Source organism: Caretta caretta, chromosome 4, assembly GCF_965140235.1.
Source record: "Caretta caretta isolate rCarCar2 chromosome 4, rCarCar1.hap1, whole genome shotgun sequence".
NCBI classification, from domain to species: domain Eukaryota; kingdom Metazoa; phylum Chordata; order Testudines; family Cheloniidae; genus Caretta; species Caretta caretta.
Window position 1 is genome coordinate 67,023,206 of NC_134209.1, and position 21,361 is coordinate 67,044,566.

The 21,361-nt window shown below is 39.2% G+C and overlaps 1 protein-coding gene across 6 annotated transcripts in view; it reads right to left on the minus strand.

The window, feature by feature from the left end:
- NR3C2 (nuclear receptor subfamily 3 group C member 2) overlaps positions 1–21,361 on the minus strand; it is a 276,432-nt gene that overhangs the window by 111,819 nt on the left and 143,252 nt on the right. For 5 of the 6 annotated variants that reach the window (XM_048846913.2, XM_048846911.2, XM_048846908.2 and 2 more), the window contains one exon: positions 5,333–5,484. In XM_048846913.2, coding sequence (XP_048702870.2) covers positions 5,333–5,484 — 152 coding nt within the window. The remainder of the gene's footprint in view (positions 1–5,332; positions 5,485–21,361) is intronic. The other variant, XM_075127726.1, reaches the window with a different exon arrangement.

A 21,361-nucleotide genomic window follows, 5' to 3' on the forward strand; every position in this document is an offset into this window, starting at 1 on the left:
GGTTTCTTGTGAAATCTGCAATTGGCAGGAGGGGAGGGGAAATTAATGCAAAGTTTCCAAAGCCAGTTATAAAGATACTAGAGTTGAGCGATTTTTTCCCAGTGAATAGAAATTAAGCTGAAAAAAATCAGCGAATAGTTTTGGTTGAAAAAAAAATAGATTTGGGAAATGTCAAAACAGTTACGACATTTTGTTTCAAAACTAAATTTTTCAAATGCAATAAATCAAATTGACATTTTATTTAGAAAATGCTGACATTTCACTTTGAAATGTAGTTTCGAGTTGACATTCAAATCATTTAGTTCTACATGAATGAATTTTTTTCGGTTTTTCCTTTGTCAAGAACACCAAAAATATTTTATCTCTGATCGAAATGAAAATTTGTTTACGGGTGTTTTTTGGTTTGGTATTCACACAGCTGTAGCAGACACACAGACTTTGAAATTTCACTCCCCAGGGAGTGGGAGTGGGAGCATTGACTGGTTTTACCTGTTTCAGGAAGCAAGGGGAAAACAAAGGTCCACAACTGTATACAATGTCCACCTGAACAGTCTGGTGGCATTTCTCATTATGATCCAAAACTGACATGAGATTGTAACCTAGAGGGCAAACCCTGCTAGCTGGGTTTGAAGAACTTTGAGGCCTACCAGATTCCCCAACATGGAAGACAGTTTGTCTTATGATGTGTTTTCTCTGTAATGCTTTTGTCCTAAAATAAATGTACTGTGCTCTATGAAAGCTGGTTGGTCACTAGTGCACATTCTCATAGGCCTTTGTGAGAGAGAGCAAAACTGTGAATTCAGGGCTAAGGTCAGACCTGCTGGGATAAACACAATGAAGCGCAGAGGGAGTGCAAGCCTAAATATCTGATCTGGAGGAAGCGGAAAGCAGGTCCCTCCCCAAGAGAGGTGATGGCAAAAACTGAGACCTGATTGGGAGCCTGGGAACTATGACAGACGCACCTTAATTTCTCTTTCATTTCTATTCAGAAGCATGGAACTCTGAGAAATATGTTTTAAATAGCATATGGCAAAGCAATTGGACAACTGCTTAAATCTGAAATATATACTACACACAGCCTCAAAAGAGGAAAGGTGGTAGACTTTCTGGAGAGGGAAACTATAACGTAATTCTGCCAAAAGAATATCATGCATCTGGCCTGATGCTAAATGGCTGCAGAATACCTTTGCCTGCCAGAAGAACTGCATCTGTCCTCCAGCAAATTGGCAGGCTGGCATGTTAAGATGATTCTGCATCATTTTATGGCAAAAAGATTACCCTGGGTGGATTGCACAGGCAGATTTGTAATTCCCTTGAGTAGCTTGTGGATAGGAAGCTTGATCTTTTGGTCCAGTCTGTTATCCCCCATTCTAACGCACAATATGGCAATAAAGAACCATCCATAAACTGGAGTTGATCATCCCCAAGCCCCAGGTTTTGGATGGTCAAAATTCTTTCAGGAGTTCAGAACCTTCAGAAGTTGCCACCAAAGATAATTTTTTTTTCCTCAGTGGAAGCCTATTGAGGGGAAGACTTGGAGGATTGATATGCAAACCTATACCAGAGATGATATATCTCTATAAGCTGTTCACTGAGGTACACATCAAATACTTACTGTACAGTATCCAGTGGCCAGTTTAAGCAAAGGAAAGCATGTAATTATGCTGGAGGCAATTTCCTCGGGTCAAGAGTGTTTCCTTAGGTTATCAGAGAATCATAGAAATGTAGGGCTGGAAGGGACCTTGAGAAGTCATCCATTCCAACCCCTGTGCTAAGGCCCAAGTAAACCCAGAACATCCCAGACAGGTGTTTGTCCAATCTGTTCTTAAAAACCTCCAATGATGGAAACTGCATAACCTCCCTTGGAAGCTTTTTTCAGAGCCCAACTATCCTTATAGTTAGAAAAATCTTCTTAATATATAACCTACATCTCCCTTGCTGCAGATCAAACCCATTACTTCTTGTTACACCGTCAGTGGACATGGAGAACAATTGATATAGTTCCACTTTGGGACAGTTCTGTGGAATTTAGACAAACTAAAAAGAAAATGGGGCATGGAAATGAAAATCCTGAGACCTCACATTCAGGGGTTGTCTACACAAACTGTTTGTGGCAAGGTGGGGTGTAAATCTACCCTATACTAGCCTGCCACAGACTAAATATCCATGTGGACCCTGCTGCCATCCACTAAAAGTTCTCTAGTGCACTTTGACTTACCTACTTTGAAACCTAAGTAAATCAAAGCACACTAGGGAACTTTTAGAGCATACAGCCCAGTTTCCCTCTCCCTCCTGTCTTTCTAATTCCCCCAAGCCTCTTGCACCTCAGTTCCTTCATTCCCCTGTATACCCTAATTCTCCCCACCCATCTTGCTCCTGTCATCTCATCTGAACCCCCAGTTTCCCCTTTCTATCATCTTTATTAAATATATCTGGTGCACTAGGTAGCTTTCAAAGAAGTATTTAGGATTTATAATAATTTTTTCCATTAATTTTCATAAATTTCATAAATGAAAGGGTTATCCTTAAGCAGAGGCTGGCATATAAGAATCTTTCCCTTCATTGGAACTCATGAAGAGTTGACCTCTTGGAAAATGGCCACCTTCTCCCACTGTCACAGCGAGAGTGAAGCCAGCAGATATATTTGCAAAGATCAGCCTGTGGTGTAAGTCCTACTGATAACAATTGGAGATGCCCTCCATTTTGAAAGAGCGCAGTTCTATGTGGAATTCTCCTTTGTGAAATTTGTCATCCCCTGCTGAAGAAGAAACATTCAGTATAAAAGTAATGGGAAAAAATGTCCATTAATCCTAAAAAAAGCTTCAAATATAGCCTATGTACAAGATTTCTGTGAGTGCTAACAATAAGCAGAGTTAAAAACATCTGCCTTATTCTGTTTAGGTCATTTAAGAGAAAGAAGGAAACACTGAATTCTAAATATCTTAAAGGATCGTTTTTGAATATTAATTTTAACTCAAAGTAATTAGTCAATTTATTTGTAAATTCTCAGAAAATTCACTCAAAGACTAAGTAATATAATTTTGAGAGGATTGCTGTGTTCTTCATACATAATGAAGTGCCTGAATCCCTGCTTTAAGTGCAAAACTCAACTTTAACTAAGAAACCATGAGTGGCACTTCCATAATTAATATATTTAATATCAAACTTCTGACTTTCTATATTCTACATATATTATATAGAGTTTTACTGCAAATTCTTGCATACATCTTCACAAAGATATAATAAGCCAGAGAAGTGAATAAAAATATTTCAATAAAATTAAAAAACTCTCAACTAATGTATGTAAATAGGCACTTATTTTTGTTGTACATCTGTCTAAAATTTGCCACATGAAGTGCATTTTAAATGAGTTTTTTTAAAAAATGGAGTCGCTCTTCAAGCGATACTAAATTAATATACATTTTTGGTACACTTTTCCAAGCTTCCTTTCTGACACTCCTATAGGACAAAAAGATTTCAGTCTACCTAGTTAACTCTGAATGCTAATGATTCAGTAATTACTTATACTTGCATTTTAATATTACATTTATTGCTGATTAAGGGGTATTTTTTCCCACCAGAAGTTTGGTTTCTGTGACTTGAAAACCAAATCTCAGACCCCTGGTACCTCCTAAAATGACTCCTCCACACCTTTCCTTAGAATTGTATGAAGGGATAAGGAAAGCCATCAAATAAGCACACCAAGATGTTAGAAACTTAAAGCTATACAATAGCTTGAAACATTGATTTTAGTGAAATTTTTTACACTAAATTAAAAGCTGGTAGACACTTGCTGGAAAGGGAATATGTGGGAGGAAACTAAAAGTGTGGTGGTGCTTCATACATTAGAGCTATGGGGAAAACCTTGCCACCTAAATATTAGTACTAGAAACCCAGACCAAACTAGCCTCTGGAGTGCCCATCTACTAAGGTTTTATGTTAAAAAAAATTATCCGGTACCGTAAATTTGAATCCTCCAATTTAGACAGTAGGAAAACGAGCAGCTAAAAACTGAGGCCAGAGGCTAAGAAACTAGAGTATCAGAACTGGTACTACAGAACAATTAGAGAAAATTTCAAAGCTAGTTCTGAATGCTTTGTAAAGTGATGAATTAATTCCATGCCTTCATAATCCAGCAAGTTTGCTTCAGTGAGGAGGATACCTTTTGACTACAAAAGATGGGTATTACATGAAGACTTGACTTCAGTGAAAAACTTTCTCAGCCCTGTAGGTCTTCCTAACACAGGTTCAAATCCATTTTGCTATTCTGTTATCAACAAACTGATCTAAGGCCCACACAAAAAAACGTAATCATATGATTAATAGCACACCTCTTCGGTCAGACTCTACTCTTTCCCCAGAACTAGCTGGGCACTGTAGAGAATACATTTCCTCCCAAGATACGCCACTTGTCATAGTCACTGGAGGAGCAGTCTATTTATTCACAAGCTTCTTATTTGCTAAATAGTCAACAAAAAGCCCTACACAAACCATGGTCCTTAATCACTTATGTTAGTGAAAACCATAACATCTGCCACTTGAAAATATTTTACATTTACAGAGAGTTTGTAAATAACCTTTTTTATTTTATTCAGAGCTCAAACCAATTAATACAAGACAACACCAAGCTCCTGCAGCACTCAAGGTTATCCCCATGAATTCTGTCAGAGGTGCCCTGGCAAGAGCATTTGTATGTTAGCTAGCATAATAAAAGGAAAGGCAACAGCCCAACACCCACTTGGTAATGGAAATGCCATATTTAAAAACACCAATTAAAATGTAGTCTTGGAGAGAAAATCTTAATGCAAGTGCAGACCATCATCATTTACCTCTAAGTAATTTGAGAGCCTCCAATCCAGGCTTTTTCACCAAGATTCAGTGGCCTTCAAGCCACCTCTCTTTTTTTGCAGGGGAGGGGGAATATATTAAATGAGTCTATGGTTATATAGCTGGCCTGCGTAAGTCTTACTGTAGCATAGAAGCTACATGTTATGGTAGTAACGGAATTCTGAAGCACAGTGAGACGCTTCCCAGGTTTTATCTAAAATTCTCTTACAGCTCATGAAAGATTTGGGTATATTTGTGGCCAAATAAAATTATTTTCTGTATGTCTAACCAAAAAAATAACTGCGGGATGGAGGAGTGGGAAGCTGGTTTGGTGGATATAAAGCGAAGTGTTTAAGGTGTACATTATCTGGAAAATGCCTGGAAGTTTTTTAAAGCAGTATTTTTCATAACTGCTGAGTTAATTCAACAAATATTTTTTAAGACTAACATTGCAGAATTAATCATGAAAATATAACATCAGAAAGTGAATAAAAGAAGCACCCACATGAACATTTACCTTCCACTGCTCTTTTGAAGAAAACTTTGCAGCTGCCACAGGTAACCACCCCATAATGACATCCAGATGCCTCATCCCCACACACCAAACATACTTTGGAAGGTCTTGAGGATCCAGTTGATACACTTCTAAGTGAGGAGCTGGGGAAAAACAAAATGAAATGATTAATATTTCAAAAAACACTGGCCATAATGTAGAGTTCAATTAATAATTTATAATAAGGTGTACTGCTCGAAATATCTAACAATTAGAGACCCAAAACTCTTTCTGGCACTGCCTCATTGCATACAACCACAGTTGCCTTAACTAGTATATGAAATATTTTTGTTGCTCAGTTAAAAATACCCATAAACCTATCAATGCTCAAGTGAGAAACTTCCAAAAGGGCAGTTGTGTTTACTGATAGTAGATGACTAAAATAAATAATAATAAAATAAATAAAACAACAATAACAAATCATCTTTAATTTAGCAATACAAGTGTTCAGTAATGTTTTGGTGATGCACTAAGCAGTTATTTCTACCCTGACTTACCACATTACTCCATAAGTTTACAGTTAGTTAATATTTCTGTTCATATTACATTTCATTAAACAGCCTAATAGCATATATACTTTTAAAGTATGTTATTTCAAAAAAGCACAGAGAATTTTTCTGTAGTATTTTGCATGCCAGAATAGGGGAGAAAATGTTGGAGGCGTAGGCAAAGGGTTCTGAAACTTCACATATGGGCTAGTATCTTTCAGACTTCAAGAACGTGGCACATGGTGGTTTGGGGTTGAATTGGGGTTTTATGCACAACCCTCAGTAGATGGCAATCTTGCGGCATTCCCGCAGGGGAGCTGCAAGTGTCATTGTGTTTCAAGTTTCAGAGTAACAGCTGTGTTAGTCTGTATTCGCAAAAAGAAAAGGAGTACTTGTGGCACCTTAGAGACTAACCAATTTATCTGAGCATGAGCTCATGCTCAAATAAATTGGTTAGTCTCTAAGGTGCCACAAGTACTCCTTTTCTTATTGTGTTTCAAGAATACTTGGAGTCAGTTCTGCTTGCTGGTCTGGAGATTCCTCATCCCCTTTAGGGAAGCTTGTGCAACTGGCAGTGCTAGTTCAATTCATTTCTTGTGCTCAAAGAAGCAGTTGCTCAAGAATAAGGAAGGCTTCTGACTCCATCTGCCACTATTGTATACCTATGTCCAGGCACAATCTTGCCCCCGAATATCTCATCGCTTCCCTTGGCAAGCGCAATCAATTGACATTCTTATGCGCTCACCTTTAATGTAACAAGGATAAATTAAAAAGTATCCACAAAGAGTTTTATATTGAGTTTCAAATAATTATACTACAGTATTTCAAAACTGCACATATCTGCTAAAATGGTATTCTACAGTAGCAGGATAATTTGATATTAACAGTGAAAATTTATCTTCTAATGTTCTCAAGCTCAAAAATGTGTATTTATTTGTTCTTCACTGTGAAATAAAAGAGTACTCAGGGATTTTTAATTCATGGTAATATCTTATAAATACATTTTCTCAGTGTAGTTCAACTTTGTCTGAATTTACAGCTTCACTGAATGAGCCACAAGGAGGTCAAGTGATTTATCCAAGGTCACATAATTAATGTCAGTGGCTCAGATTAGATTAGAGACCAGGACTCTACTGGTTCCTAGTGCTTTGCTTTAACATCTAAACTACACTGCCTTTTAAATCACAGCACTCAGATATTAATCACAACACTGGAAATGATATTGCTCCTCCAGTCTCGTCTCTGCTAATCTGTTAAATTTACTAATCCTGCTCATTATGCTATTTATACACAAATGAATAAGAAACATTACATTTTTCTCAAGTTGTAGTCATCCATATAATATATCCCCCTATAACAGCAGAGAAAACATACAAGGATGGTCATTTTAATAAATCCTGAGTACACTACACAACCAAAGATGCATTTATAACTTAATATTTTCAAGCATTATAGTTGGATACATAATCTGCTTCAATAATGAATAGGGCTGGTCGAAAAATTCTGTTAAAACTGTTTCTTGATGAAAATTTGGAGTTCTAACTAAACAAACTTTTTGCAAAAAGTTCTCTGCTTTCACCAGAATATTTCAATTGTTTGTCAAAAAACTGCATGAAAACTGAAAACAAAAATATTTTCATTGACACTGAAAATACTTTTATTCTCAAATGCTGCTGTCCCATTCTCCTGTGTGGCTGGGCTGCCCAGCCAGACTTTACCTCCATGATGCACTATGGAATGTGAATGCCAGGGTGCACTATCTTCCTTCAGGGAAGACTGTGGTGCATCATGGCAAACAACCTGATCAGGGAGCGTGGCCTATATAGCAGTATGGGGGCATGAAACACTGCAATTACAATTCCTATGAGGCACTATGGTGGCATTTCAGAATTAAAATATTTTGATTTACAGCCAAAATATTTTTGCTTTAAATTTTTGAGGAAAACTTTAAATTTTCTGTGAGGGAAAAAAGCATTTCCCAACCAATTCTAGTAATGAATTTGAAATTCTGTTCTCACTGGATTCACCAGGTAAAAAAGAGAAAGCAGACACAGCAGGACAATGGTTGGTTCACGCTTGACGCTACATACTTACACAATGTTTACCTACTAAATACATTCTAAAGCATATATCTACTATATATTTAACTGTGGATTCCTTATGCACCCATAAGCCTCCCACCAATTTCAGTGACAGTTTGGGTCAGGATTGGATTATAAATGAATAACACTACTTTTTTTAAAAAAAATAAGTTTGTTATGTTCCTGCATGTCACACCTTCACCTTTGTTGTTTTAAAAATGATGTTAAATTACTTCACACAGTAGGTACACTTGTATGTGTAATATGGAAAATGTATAAAAGTGATCACTTCTAAAAATTTACTGTAATTCACACTGCAAATCTTGAAGTCAGTCATTCTGTTCATGAAAGCTATTACTTACTCAACAGGGATGCACAGATGGTTACACCTTTTCCTCCTAAAGCACTCTTATAATCAAGTTGTCAAGTTTTTCCTCAATGACTTGACTTAACCATGACAAACAAGATTACTGAAACAAGCACTTTAAAAAATTCCAGACCAAATATTCAGCATTTCACTCCACAGAACTGGATTTCTTAATCTTTCCACCAGATTAAATAATATCTGTCAGATTTTACATTTATTGAAAGAAACAAACAATTTAAGAATGAAAATAAACAGTATATTTCTAAACCAGGAAATAAAGTACATTCACTTTGAAACTGCATTTGCCTTAAGAACTCTCCTAGTTATGTTTCTCCCTCAACTATAAATTATATGAACAAGGACATTATCTTCCTCTCCTTGTCAATCTGCCATATATTACAATCCCTGTGCTCATGCCAACAAAAATGATACTATGGAAAGGATTGTGATATTTAGAACATGCGGATGAAGAAATCTGGGAAAAGGTATATGGATGTGAGTTAACATTAGACATTCAGAGACTAACATTTATTTGAGCATAAGCTTTCGTGAGCTACAGCTCACTTCATCGGATTTCCACTGAATTCATCCGATGAAGTGAGCTGTAGCTCACGAAAGCTTATGCTCAAATAAATTTGTTAGTCTCTAAGGTGCCACAAGTACTCCTTTTCTTTTTGCAAACACAGCCTAACACGGCTGCTACTCTGAAACCTGTCATTAGACATTCAGTTCAATTGATTAGAACATTGATTATTCTTAGCTCTTTTTCTAGTTTTGTTCTTAAAACCACATATCATTTGGCAAAAACTGCTACTTCTACAGGTCAAATGAGACCAAAAATTAGTTTGCTTAGGTAATGAATTCTTTGGGGGGAAAAATGGTAGACTGATCAAATGAAAATGAAATTATCAAAGAAGGGTAGGAGTTTTACCAATGACTTCATTCGGTTAGACCAGTAATTAAATGTTTTCCCTTGCAAAATCTAAGCAAGCTTATATCTGGATATGGCTGAAATAAACCTAGTTTTCAGAAAAAAATCACGAAAGGAAAATTGCTAACTTAGGCTCGAACCTCCAAAGGCTTATGCTTATGCTTAATTTTGCGTGTTGAAGTCAGACTACTCACATGCTTAACTATTTTGCTGAATGAAGACATTAGTAAGGCTGCAATTAAACTGATTTTTCCTTTGTTTTCATTAACACACCATTATCCAAATAAACATATTAATTTACCTGTCAATATTCATAGACAAACAACAAATATAATGCAAAATACTGGTTGTCCCCTGGGCAGGGTAGGTGGAAGGAGGTTGGATCAGGGTCCATGTCTCCCGGGCTCTGCACTACCACAATCCTCCTGCTGCCCAGTTCTCATAGGAACCGTGCAAACCCGCACTCTCCCTCACTCCCCTACCCCTATAGCTGTGCTGGGAATCAAAATGATGGCACTGTGTTGGCCACTTGTCCAGCACATGCACATGCATACAAGGAGGGGACAGTTCCACCATGCAGGCACTCAACTTGCTAATCTAGGCAGCTGGGATTTGAATGGGGTGCACATCTTGGTCATGTGGAAATCTACACACACACACACACACACACACAGGGCTGGAATGGACCTCAAGAAGTCATCAAGTCCAACCCCCTGTGCTGTGGCAGGACCAAGTAAACCTAGACCATCCTCAAAAGCTGTTTGTCCAACTTCTTTTAAAAAGCTTCCAATGATGGTGACTCTATGACCTCACTTGGAAGCCTGTTCTAGTTAGAAATTTTTTCCTAATATATGCACCCTAAATCTCCCTTGCTGTAGATCAGGGGTCGGCAACCTATGGCACGCATGCCAAAGACAGCACATGAGCCGATTTTTAATGGCACGCTGCTCCCTGCCGAGTCCCAGCCATCTGTCCCGCTCAGCCCGCTGCCGAACCCACGCTGAGACCCCGGCAGGCAGCAGCATGCCATTAAAAATCCTGCCAGCCCCGGCCCACTCTTCTTCACCCCCCCCACCGGGGCAGGGTGAAGAAGCTTGGTCCTGCCGGCTGCTGCGGCAGGGCAGGAAAGCTCCCCCCTCCCCCGCCTCTTCCCCCAGTGTGCTGGGTTCCTAGCCCTCCTCCTCTCCCTCCCTGCTGCCGATTAGCTGATGGCCCCTGCGAGGGAGGGGAGAAGCGGAACTGTGTGCTCACTGCTCCGGGGAGGAGGCGGAGAAGAGGTGGGGATGGGGCCTTGGGGAAGGGGGGTGGAATCACCCCATGGAGCACCCCCATGACCCCAGCCCACACCCCCAGCCCTCTGCCCTGACCCTTACACCTCCCTCAACACACACCCCAGCCCCCTGCCCTGATCCCTACACCCCCCTCACACACACCCAGCCCTCTGCCCTGATCCCTGAACCCCCCCACAACCCCAGCCCTGACTCCAGTATCCCCACACACATACCCAGCCCCCTCACACCCCATGTCCTGACTCTTGCACCCTCCACATTCCCACCCCCACCCTGAGCACCAAACGGGAGCTCCTGCACTCCTGCCCCACCTTCCCACCTGCACCCCTTGCACCAAATGGGAGCTGCCCAGGTAAGCACTCCACACCCAAACCCCAACCCTGAGCCCCCTCTCTCATTCTAGCTCCTGGCCAGACCCTAAACCCCAACCCCCAGCCTGCTCCTTCACCCCCAGCCCTATGCTCAGTGCAGAGAGAGAGAGAGGAAGAGAATGGGCTAGAACCTGGGAGAAGGTAGGTACCCACTCTATGTGGGCAGGGCTGGGATCTCAGACCGGCAGCAGGCTGAGCGGGGCCAGCAGCCGGAACCCTGGCTGGCAGGAGCTGGTGGACTGAACCCCAGACTGGCAGTGGGCTGAGTGGCAGTGGGCTGAGCTCAGCCCACTGCTGGCCTGGGGTCCCGGCTGCTGGCCCCGCTCAGCCCGCTGCCAGTCTGGGGTTCTGGCTGCCAGCCCCTTGCCAGCCAGGATCCCGGCTGTAGGCCCCGCTCAGCCTGCTGCTGGGATTAAATTAAATTAAATTAAAATGCTGATTTTACACCACAGGCCCCACTCAGCCTGCTGCTGGCCTAGGTGAAGAGAACCCCAGGCTGGCAGCGGGCTGGCGGCATAAGATCAGCATTTTAATTTAATTTTAAATGACGCTTCTTAAACATTTTGAAAACCTTGTTTACTTTACATATGACAATTGTTTAGTTATATAATATAAAGACTTATAGAGAGAGACCTTCTAAAAAACATTAAAATGTATTACTGGCACGCGAAACCTTAAATTAAAGTGAATAAATGAAGACACGGCACACCACTTCTGAAAGGTTGCCGACCCCTTCTGTAGATTAAACCCATTACTTCTTGTCCTACCTTCAGTGGACATGGAGAACAATTGATCACCTTCTTCTTTATAACAAACTTTAACATATTGGAAGACTGTTATCAGGTCCCCTCTCAGTAGTCTTAAGAAAAGAAGAAGCATGCCCAGGTTTTTAATCTTTCCTCATAGGCCAGGTTTTTTAAAACTTTTACCGTTTTTGTTGCTCTCCTGTGGACTCTTTCCAATTTGTCCTCATCTCTCCTAAACTGTGGTGCCCAGAACTGGATACAGCTGGGGCCTCACTAGTGTGGAGAAGAGTATGACTATTACCTCCTGTTTCTTACATAGGATACTTCTGTTAATACACCCCAGGATCATATTAGCCCTTTTTGCGGCTGCATCACTTTCAGGACTCATATTCAGATCCTTTTCAGCAGTACTACTACTTAGCCAGTTATTCCCCATTTTGTACTTTTGCATTTGATTTTTCCTTCCTAAATGAAGTACTTTGTGGTTGCCTTTATTTAATTTCATCTTGTTGAATTCAGACAACCTGTCCTCCAAAGTGCTTGCAACCCCTCCCAGCTTGGTGTCATCTATACTTTTTATAAGCATACTCTATTCCATTATCCATTTCATGTCATTAATGAAAATATTGACTAGTACCAGACCGAGGACTGACCCCACTAGATACACCCTCCCAATCTGACAGCAAACCATTGATAACTATTCTGAGTATGGTCTTTCACCTAGCTGTGCACCCACTTTATAGTAATTTTATCTAGATCACACTTCCCTAGGTCAGTAATCCTACCAAAGAAGAAAATTAGGTTGGTTGGCATGACTTGTTCTTAACAAATCAATGTTGACTATTCCTCATAACACAATTATCCTCCAGGTGCTTACAAACTGATTGTTTAATAATTTGCTCCAGTATCTTTTCCAGGTATTCCAATTAGGCTGACTGATCTATAATTCACTAAGTCCTCTTTCTAAAGTTAGGTATTATGTTTGTTCTTCTCCAGTCTCCTGGTACCTCTCATATCCTCCAGGGGTTCTGAAAGATAATTGTTAATGGCTCTGAGATTGATTCAGCTAGTTCCTTAAGTACCTTAGGATGAATTTCATCAGGCCCTGCTGACTTGAATACCTCTACCTCATCTAAATATTCTTTAACCTGTTTTTTCCCTATTTTGGCTTGCATTCTTTCCCCCTAGTAGTTAATATTGAGTATCTGGCCTTCATTAACTTTTTTAGTGAAGGCTGAAGCAAAATAGACATTTAACACCTCAGCCTTCTTGATGTAATCGTATAATCATAGAATATCAGGGTTGGAAATGACCTCAGGAAGTCATCTAGTCCAACCCCCTGCTCAAAGCAGCACCAACCCCCAACTAAATCATCCCAGCCAGGGCTTTGTCAAGCCTGACCTTAAAAACCTCTAAGGAAGGAGAATCCACCACCTCCCTAGGTAACACATTCCCTCCTAGTGAACCACCCTCCTAGTGAAAAAGTTTTTCCTAATATCCAACCTAAACCTCCCCCACTGCAACTTGAGACCATTACTCCTTGTTCTGTCATCTGCTACCACTAAGAATAGTGTAAACCCATCCTCTTTGGAATCCCCTTTCAGGTAGTTGAAAGCAGCTATCAAATCCCCCCTCATTCTTCTCTTCTGCAGACTAAATAATACCAGTTCCCTCAGCCTCTCCTCATAAGTCATGTGCTCCAGTCCCCAAATCATTTTTGTGGCCCTCCGCTGGACTCTTTCCAATTTTTCCACATCCTTCTTGTAGCATGGGGCCCAAAATTGGACACAGTACTCCAGATGAGGCCTCACCAATGCCAAATAGCTGGGAATGATCACATCCCTCGATCTGCTGGCAATGCTCCTACTTATACAGCCCAAAATGCCATTAACCTTCTTGGCAACAAGGGCACACTGTTGACTCATATCCAGCTTCTCGTCCACTGTAACCCCTAGGTCTTTTTCTGCAGAACTGCTTCCTAGCCATTCGGCCCCTAGTCTGTAGCGGTGCATGGGATTCTTCCATCCTAGGTGCAGGACTCTGCACTAGTCCTCGTTGAACCTCCTCAGATTTCTTTTGGCCCAATCCTCTAATTTGTCTAGTGCCCTCTGTATCCTATCCCTCCCCTCCAGTGTATCTACCACTCCTCCCAGTTTAGTGTCATCTGCAAACTTGCTGAGGGTGCAATCCACGCCATCCTCCAGATCATTAATGAACATATTGAACAAAACCAGCCCCAGGACCAACCCTTGGGGCACTCTGCTTGATACCGGCTGCCAACTAGACATGGAGCCATTGATCAATATCCATTGAGCCTGACGATCTAGCCAGCTTTCTATCCACCTTATAGTCCATTCATCCAGCCCACACTTCTTTAACTTGCTGGCAAGAATACTGTGGGAGACCATATCAAAAGCTTTGCTAAAGTCAAGGAATAATACGTCCACTGCTTTTCCCTCATCCACAGAGCCAGTTATCTCATCACAGAAGGCAATTAGGTTAATCAGTTATTAGGTCTCCTTTCCCACTTTCCTACATCTTTCTATTGCTCCTTATGTACTTAAAGAATCTCTTCTTATTGCCTTTTATGTCCCTTGCCAGTTGTTACTCATTTTGTGCATTAGCCTTTCTGGCTTTGTACTTGTGAAGTTCTTTTGTACCTCTCCTTATCAATTTGACCATGTTTCCACTTTTTGTAAGATTCTTTTTTGATTTTCAGGTCACACATGGGACGTGAATTTCTGTGGTGGGCACCACAACAAAAAAGTTTGGGAACCTCTTCTCTAGATGGAGTGAAGATGACAACACGATATATTCACTTAAGTCTAATTTTAAAATTAAGAAGCATTATTACACTGACACATAGCAGAGCTGGTGAGTAAAGAGGCCAACTGATCTAGTTAGTAAGACCAGCAATGTTAAAAAGGTGGAACTTTTCATTCACACAGAACTAGCTAGTCCCCGACTCAGAGAACTATTAGCTTAAGTATGGGGGGGGGTTTGGTAAAAGCTGATGGGGGTATGTGGTAGAGAGCATGCTGTTCCCATTTTTATAACATCAGTGCTTCCTATCAAGTAGAGACAGCAAAGTATCAGAAAATTCCCAAGTATGTAGTAATACAAGACACTCCTTGAAATGTGAAGACCTCAAACTATGGTAAGAGCTTTCTAGAAAATTTTAATCAATGAAAACAGCTTTCCGCTGGAAAACGTTGTTTTCGTAAAAATGAAATTATTCAAGAAATCATGAAGAAGAAATTTCCCGTGGGGAAAAATATTTTAGAAATAAAAGATTTATTTTATGTTATTTTATTTTTATGTTTTCTGGACTGAAATGTCTCCTGTAAGTGTTGTAATTAATCAGTTAAACACTTTGAACAACAAAAGAAGATAAGCACTCAGTCACTAATTATAGGAACAGCTGTTTTCAATATCCTAGAAAAATGATTCCAGGCTGACAAACACTTGTTCAAAGTGTCAAGCTGTTATACTGCAAGATAAAACAGGAGACACTTTGGTCTAGAAAATAAGGGGCCAGATTTTTAAAGGTATTTAGGCATCTTAACTCCCATTGAAATCAGATTCATAATTGTTGTTTAAAACTCCCTCAAATAAAGTGTATTTCAAATGAAGGTTCTATTTTGAAACAAAACTGATATTTTTCCAAAGTGAAATTTTTTTCGGAATTTCTATTTTGTGAAAAATTTCAAAATTCTGTTTTCGCTCCAATTCAGAATTAAAACAAATTTGGAAATACTGTAATTTCTTGTGAAATGAAATCTGAAGTTATTACCAGCTCTAGCTATGGCTGCTATTCATTAAGTTCCACGCCAGGAAGAATGCAGGATTGCTGCAGCATACCTGTATATTAATACTGTATGTGATGGTAGAAATACCAAACGTGTTAGAAATAGAAGAGGAAAAGAATTGGATCAGATCCTGTGGGAATGTCATCCATATAAATAAGCCAAATTAACGTTTACATCACTAAAAGATTATTAGCAATGAAAGATATGACAATAGATTTCCTAGTATGATCAACGCTAAAAAAAGCCAACACCAGTGTTTGTCAGAAGTTTAAAGAAAACAATTAAAAACCGCAAGCAAGATGGCCGATATTCAGTACTGTAGTTAAAAATTATTAATAAACTAATGTCAAATTTATATATTTAATGAGATCCAAAGAAGAGGAAAAGGAAACAATGAGATCCTAAACGTTTTCTTTAGGGTAACTGACACTTCTATTTTGATCCTTCCAACCACAAAAAATATTGCACGACTTGAACACAACAGATATAATAGAATACATTTTTATGACTCTTTTATAGGTGTGGTGCTGAAGCCCAGGAAGCTATGAAGCAGTCGTAATCTCAAATGGATATCTATCTTCTTACAGATTTCTAAAGTGGCTGCTCAGAATATTCCAATATCATTGGTCACATTGCATAGTATGTGGGTGAGAATAAGCCTGTTTTACAGCAGTGTAAATTGGTAGTAGTTAAATACTGACCGGGACCAACCATTGCCATCAAGCTCATTTGTGCCTTTGCATGTTGGCGTAGGTAATAACTTACATGGAATATTAATTAAAAAGAACAGATTTTGTAAAGAAGAGTCAATAAAAATCACAGATAATCCACCATTTAAAAAGGCTGATTATATGGACTATTATCCTTCTCAAACCAGATGTCACATACAGAAATACAGTTTAACAAACTTTACTTCCTTGGTGATAACCTTATTTGGAATGCTTGCTTTCAAGTTGTAATACTGAACCTGAACTAACTTGTTCCAAATTTTTAATTTAAAAAAAAAATCTAAATTATTCATTATAAGTTCGGTTCAGCACAATTGTCTATTCCTTTTTCTGTTGTAATTTCCAATAATCTACAAAAATAAGCACTAAGAATTTGGATGCAGGTTACAACATTACAACTGAAAGACTAAAGTCATACTAAACTAAAGCTGAAGGGCAGCTGAAAAAAAAAAACCACAACACACCTTATTCTCACCAAAACCAAATAATCAAAAGGTATAAGGATTGAGGGCATTTAAAAAAATGTAGCTTGCCAGTAGCCTCTTTCTATCTCACCATCTCATCCCCAGACAGGGATTCACCTGTAAATTCACAATCCAGAACAGTTTGCAGTGAAGACTTTTGGTGCTACAAATAAAGTTCACCAGTGCAGTCTGCTTAAGGAGGCAGCATGAGGGTTTGTGTTCACTGCAGAGTTAACTTTAGCTCTTACTCAGTTGTTGCCCCTAAAGTCCCTTCAGTCCATACAAACAACCTTTTCATCACCATAGTTTAGTGGTGCCTCCTATCCAGGCTAGATGGCCTGGCTGGAGTTATACGTTAATGCTCAGGTTCTGCTTTCAGTTGGACTGGTAACACACTAGGGTGATCACCTTTTCAAAAGGCAAAAGTGTGACACATGCATGAGCCCTGCCCCGTTCATGGCCCTGCTTCTGCCTCTCCTCTTCCCTCTGAGGCCCCGCCCGCACCCAGGCCCTCTGAGGCCCCACACCCTCTTCACTGACTCCGCCTTTCCCATATTTGAATAACTTCTAGGCATTATTAAATAAAGTCAAAGGGGCATGTTTCCCCCGCCGCCCTCTTCCACATGCCTGGGTCCCAATGACTTTAATGATTTTCTGTGCACAGATCAAACGAACGTACCCCAAAGGAGCTTAAAATGACATCAACTCAGGCTTCGAAATCATTTGAGCTGCAAGTATTTAGCTGTGCAGATTGAAACTGGGGAGTTTTCTCATTTTTAAGTCACCAACGGGACAGCATCTGTGGTCAGGTTAACCTGAAAACTCAAACTGTACTTAACCATTCCTGTTCATAAATGAAGCAAAGAGTTTAATTCTGTGAGGTGCTAACCATCCTCAATTCCTATTTATTTCAGTAAAAGCTGAGGGAATTTGTTACCTACCAAGAGATGACTTTGCAGGATCTGGCCCTACACTTTTACCTTGACATAATGGAGCATCATCATAAATTATCTATTGCATTCTTTAAGCAGTAATTTTAGATGGCCTCAAACAAACATAAGGCCATTCAGATTTTACCTTAAAGTAATCTGTTGACTGCAAGAAAATGTAAACTTAATAGGTATAGATAAACAACTTTGGTGGACTGAAACTGAGCACTATGTACCCCCAAGAGAATAAATCTAGTTTTCAACAACTGATCAGCTGATCACTGACATTCTGAAGTATAATGTGGGTTCCTAATGTACTTTTGGATATGTACTTTTCTCTAATCACTATTACAATGTAACAAGATCCAACTACTTGAGGAAATAAAATGTATTTGTTCTACAGTTTTGAGATACATAAATACAGTTATCTGTTAAAATGGAATGGTTAACCTAGGTATGAAACATACAAGTAATAGCAAATCTCCTATCTATGCACACTAGAGAGGAACACTGAAGCATGATAGGACATTTTCTTTGACGTTTTAATACCAGATTCATTTATAGAATTAGTGTAGTTTAAATGCATGCTTTGGCATTTGTTCTGTGCTGATTATAAATTAGCATCTATTGTATGGCAAGATAAGGCAGGAACATCAGTTTATCCATAAAAAGGTTCGAGTTAATTATTGTAAGTTTATTTATGGGGGACTCATTTAACTCCTTCTTAGCCTGCACCACTGCATTCACCACCTCTCTGAAGAAGAGCAAAGAATAAATCTTTGAGAATCCCATGTTTCACTGCACCTTCTCACATTTTACTACTCCCTCAATAAGAAAAAACTAAAAGATTTATTATGCACCCTGGTCACATTTGCACTCTTGCAGAATGTTTTCTTGGTGATGCCATAGTCAGCAATATTTTAGTACTGCAAAATAGATTAAGTCAAATGAGTTTCACCTGCTGATGTTGGCACCACTGAGAAACCATTACTGTGCAGGAGCACAGGAAAAATTAGACTGCATGATCATTTTCTTATGCTGCTGAGGACTCCTGGGAGGAGGAAATATGGAAGCAAAGAGATAGAGGCCTATGTGCAAACCAAGTGTGAAAGAGGTGCTACCATGAATGGAACTAGTTGCTGAAAAGACTTCTAAATTAAAGACTTTCCTTTCCCACAAAAACCTAGCCTCCTTCTTTCACATTCTCACCCCAGTCCTACCCAACCAGTCCACTCATGAACACAACATTTCCCATGTGAAAGAGGACTGGGAGGAAACCTTCACCATTAGCCAACCAGAATTGAAATTAAAGCTTAGATTCATTAACTTGAGAGGTAAAGAAAATTAGCTTTCAATGAAGCAAAAATGTACTGGGTATTACTGGCAAGAGCATATCACTGTGTGACCTAATGGAATACTGATTGCAAAGAGACATCAGTTTAAAACAGAAGCATGGAAATACATGAAAGAGTCACTATCTGGTTTAATTTTATTTGTTTAATAATTTACTATGCACACATTGTTTGACTTCTGAGTGCATTATATACTTAAAACCAAAACAACAATCAGTAGTGCCCACAATGAGCAGTAACAATAGCCTTCTCCAGTAACAAAAAATTTTACAAAGGAACTACATTTATAAATGAAAAAAAAATTTAACACACTTCAAAATGGCAAAACAAACAAACAAAAACAACCCTACGCAGAACTTCTGCCCCAGTCTGATGCGGATTAAAACACCACAACAGAAAAACATCCACAACAACCATCAAACATGGGGGAAAAAACGCACCAATGCACAAAAATGTTACCATGGAAACAAACACTCCTTTCCAACCAGTCAAATGCAAGCCTCAGTTCTGCAAGCCTTATTCATGTGAGTAGTCCCACTGACTTCCAAAACCACTTGCATAAGCACTACTGGAGCTGAAATCAATCAACCCAAAACAAAAAAAATCTCCATTATTTGTCGGTGCATCAAAGTAAACCTACAACCAACAAAAATGCAAAACTACAGAAAGAAGCCATCTGTGCTGAGAGTTTATGCATCAGAACAGTAATAATAGTAACAGGAAGTATTATATTCTAATTCCACATATTCTTAGCTATGTGAACTGTCCTTTGGACTTCAAAGGGAAGTTTGCACAGAATGAAAAACTTCATAAACAAATAAGGGAAAAATACTTTAATGTAATCACTGTCAAATTATTTCCTTGTAATTTATCATAAGATGTGTTAACACATTATAGATACAGAACTATATAATTATTTGAATTCCAGTTTATAAGCATTTTAAGGCAGGTGGCTATATCATCGCTATCATTTTATATGTCTCTGCAATGTGTTTTATTTTAATATATGTTAATAAAATGTTATTGTAGAAAGAAAGAAGACTCTAAAGGTACTAAAGGTAGGACACACTAGCTTACGTGTTACTGAAAAGAAATAAGAAAATATCTGACTTGCCTTACCTTCTCAAAAGAATGCTTAGAATTAGCATTCCAGCCTCATCTTAAGCTATTATTAGTAGAAGCTCTATCAAGGCACTTCAAAACAATGTCAGGTTTCAGAGTAGCAGCCCTGTTAGTCTGTATCCGCAAAAAGAAAAGGAGTACTTGTGGCACCTTAGAGACTAACAAATTTATTTGAGCATAAGCTTTTGTGAGCCGATGAAGTGAGCTGTAGCTCACGAAAGCTTAGCTCAAATAAATTTCTTAGTCTCTAAGGTGCCACAAGTACTCCTCTTCTTTTTGCAGGTAAGGTGAGCTATTACCAGCAGGAGAGAAAAAAAAACCTTTTGTAGTGATAATCAAGATGGGCCATTTCCAGCAGTTGACAAGAACATGTGAGGAACAGTAGGGGGAGAAATAAACAAGGGGAAATAGTTTTACTTTGTTTATTCCCCCCCCACACCATTCCTCACACGTTCTTGTCAACTGCTAGAAATGGCCCACCTGGATTATCACTACAAAAGGTTCCCCCTTGCTGGTAATAGCTCACCTTACCTGATCACTCTTGTTACAGTGTGTATGGTAACACCCATTGTTTCATGTTCTCTGTGTATATAAAATCTCCCCCCTGTATTTTCCACGGCATGCATCTGATGAAGTGAGCTGTAGCTCACGAAAGCTTATGCTCAAATAAATTTGTTTGTCTCTAAGGTGCCACAAGTACTCCTTTTCTTTTTTCAAAACAATGTGTTTCCATACATCATCTGAAATTCTAGGCACATTATGAATTAATGAAAGTATGAGTCTTAAAAACAAAAAGTGTGACAGTTCTTGGTTTAGTAAAACTATTCATATTATTTTAATGCAGATTATTATTGAATAAAGAAAATATAACCAAAGCTATTTGTTTTATAAAGCTTCATCTGTGGAAGTAGGAAGTTGCATGAACACACAAACTCATGCTGAACTGTCTGTGCCCAGTACATCTCTAGTTGTGTGTGCGCCTGTAGGCTTGAAAGTGCAAATCCATATAAAAACCAATTACAAATTTCTTACAGGTTTAAGGTTTGATTTTGTAAAACAGCTGCTCTGTGCATGGAACTCCAAGTTAATGGGAAAACTATACTCGGGGCAGCTGCAGAATTTGGTCAGTATGCCAGATGACCTGTGTGACAGAAAGAGAGCAAGCGAGAAAGAAGTTGGTACCTGAAAACAAACTATCAAGCCAACAGTTAAACCTATGAAGTCCAAGCAAGAGAAAATATCCATGGCATTGCAGGCCACACAAACATCAGAAAGCCATAGATGCTGATTCTCCAGTTGGCCAG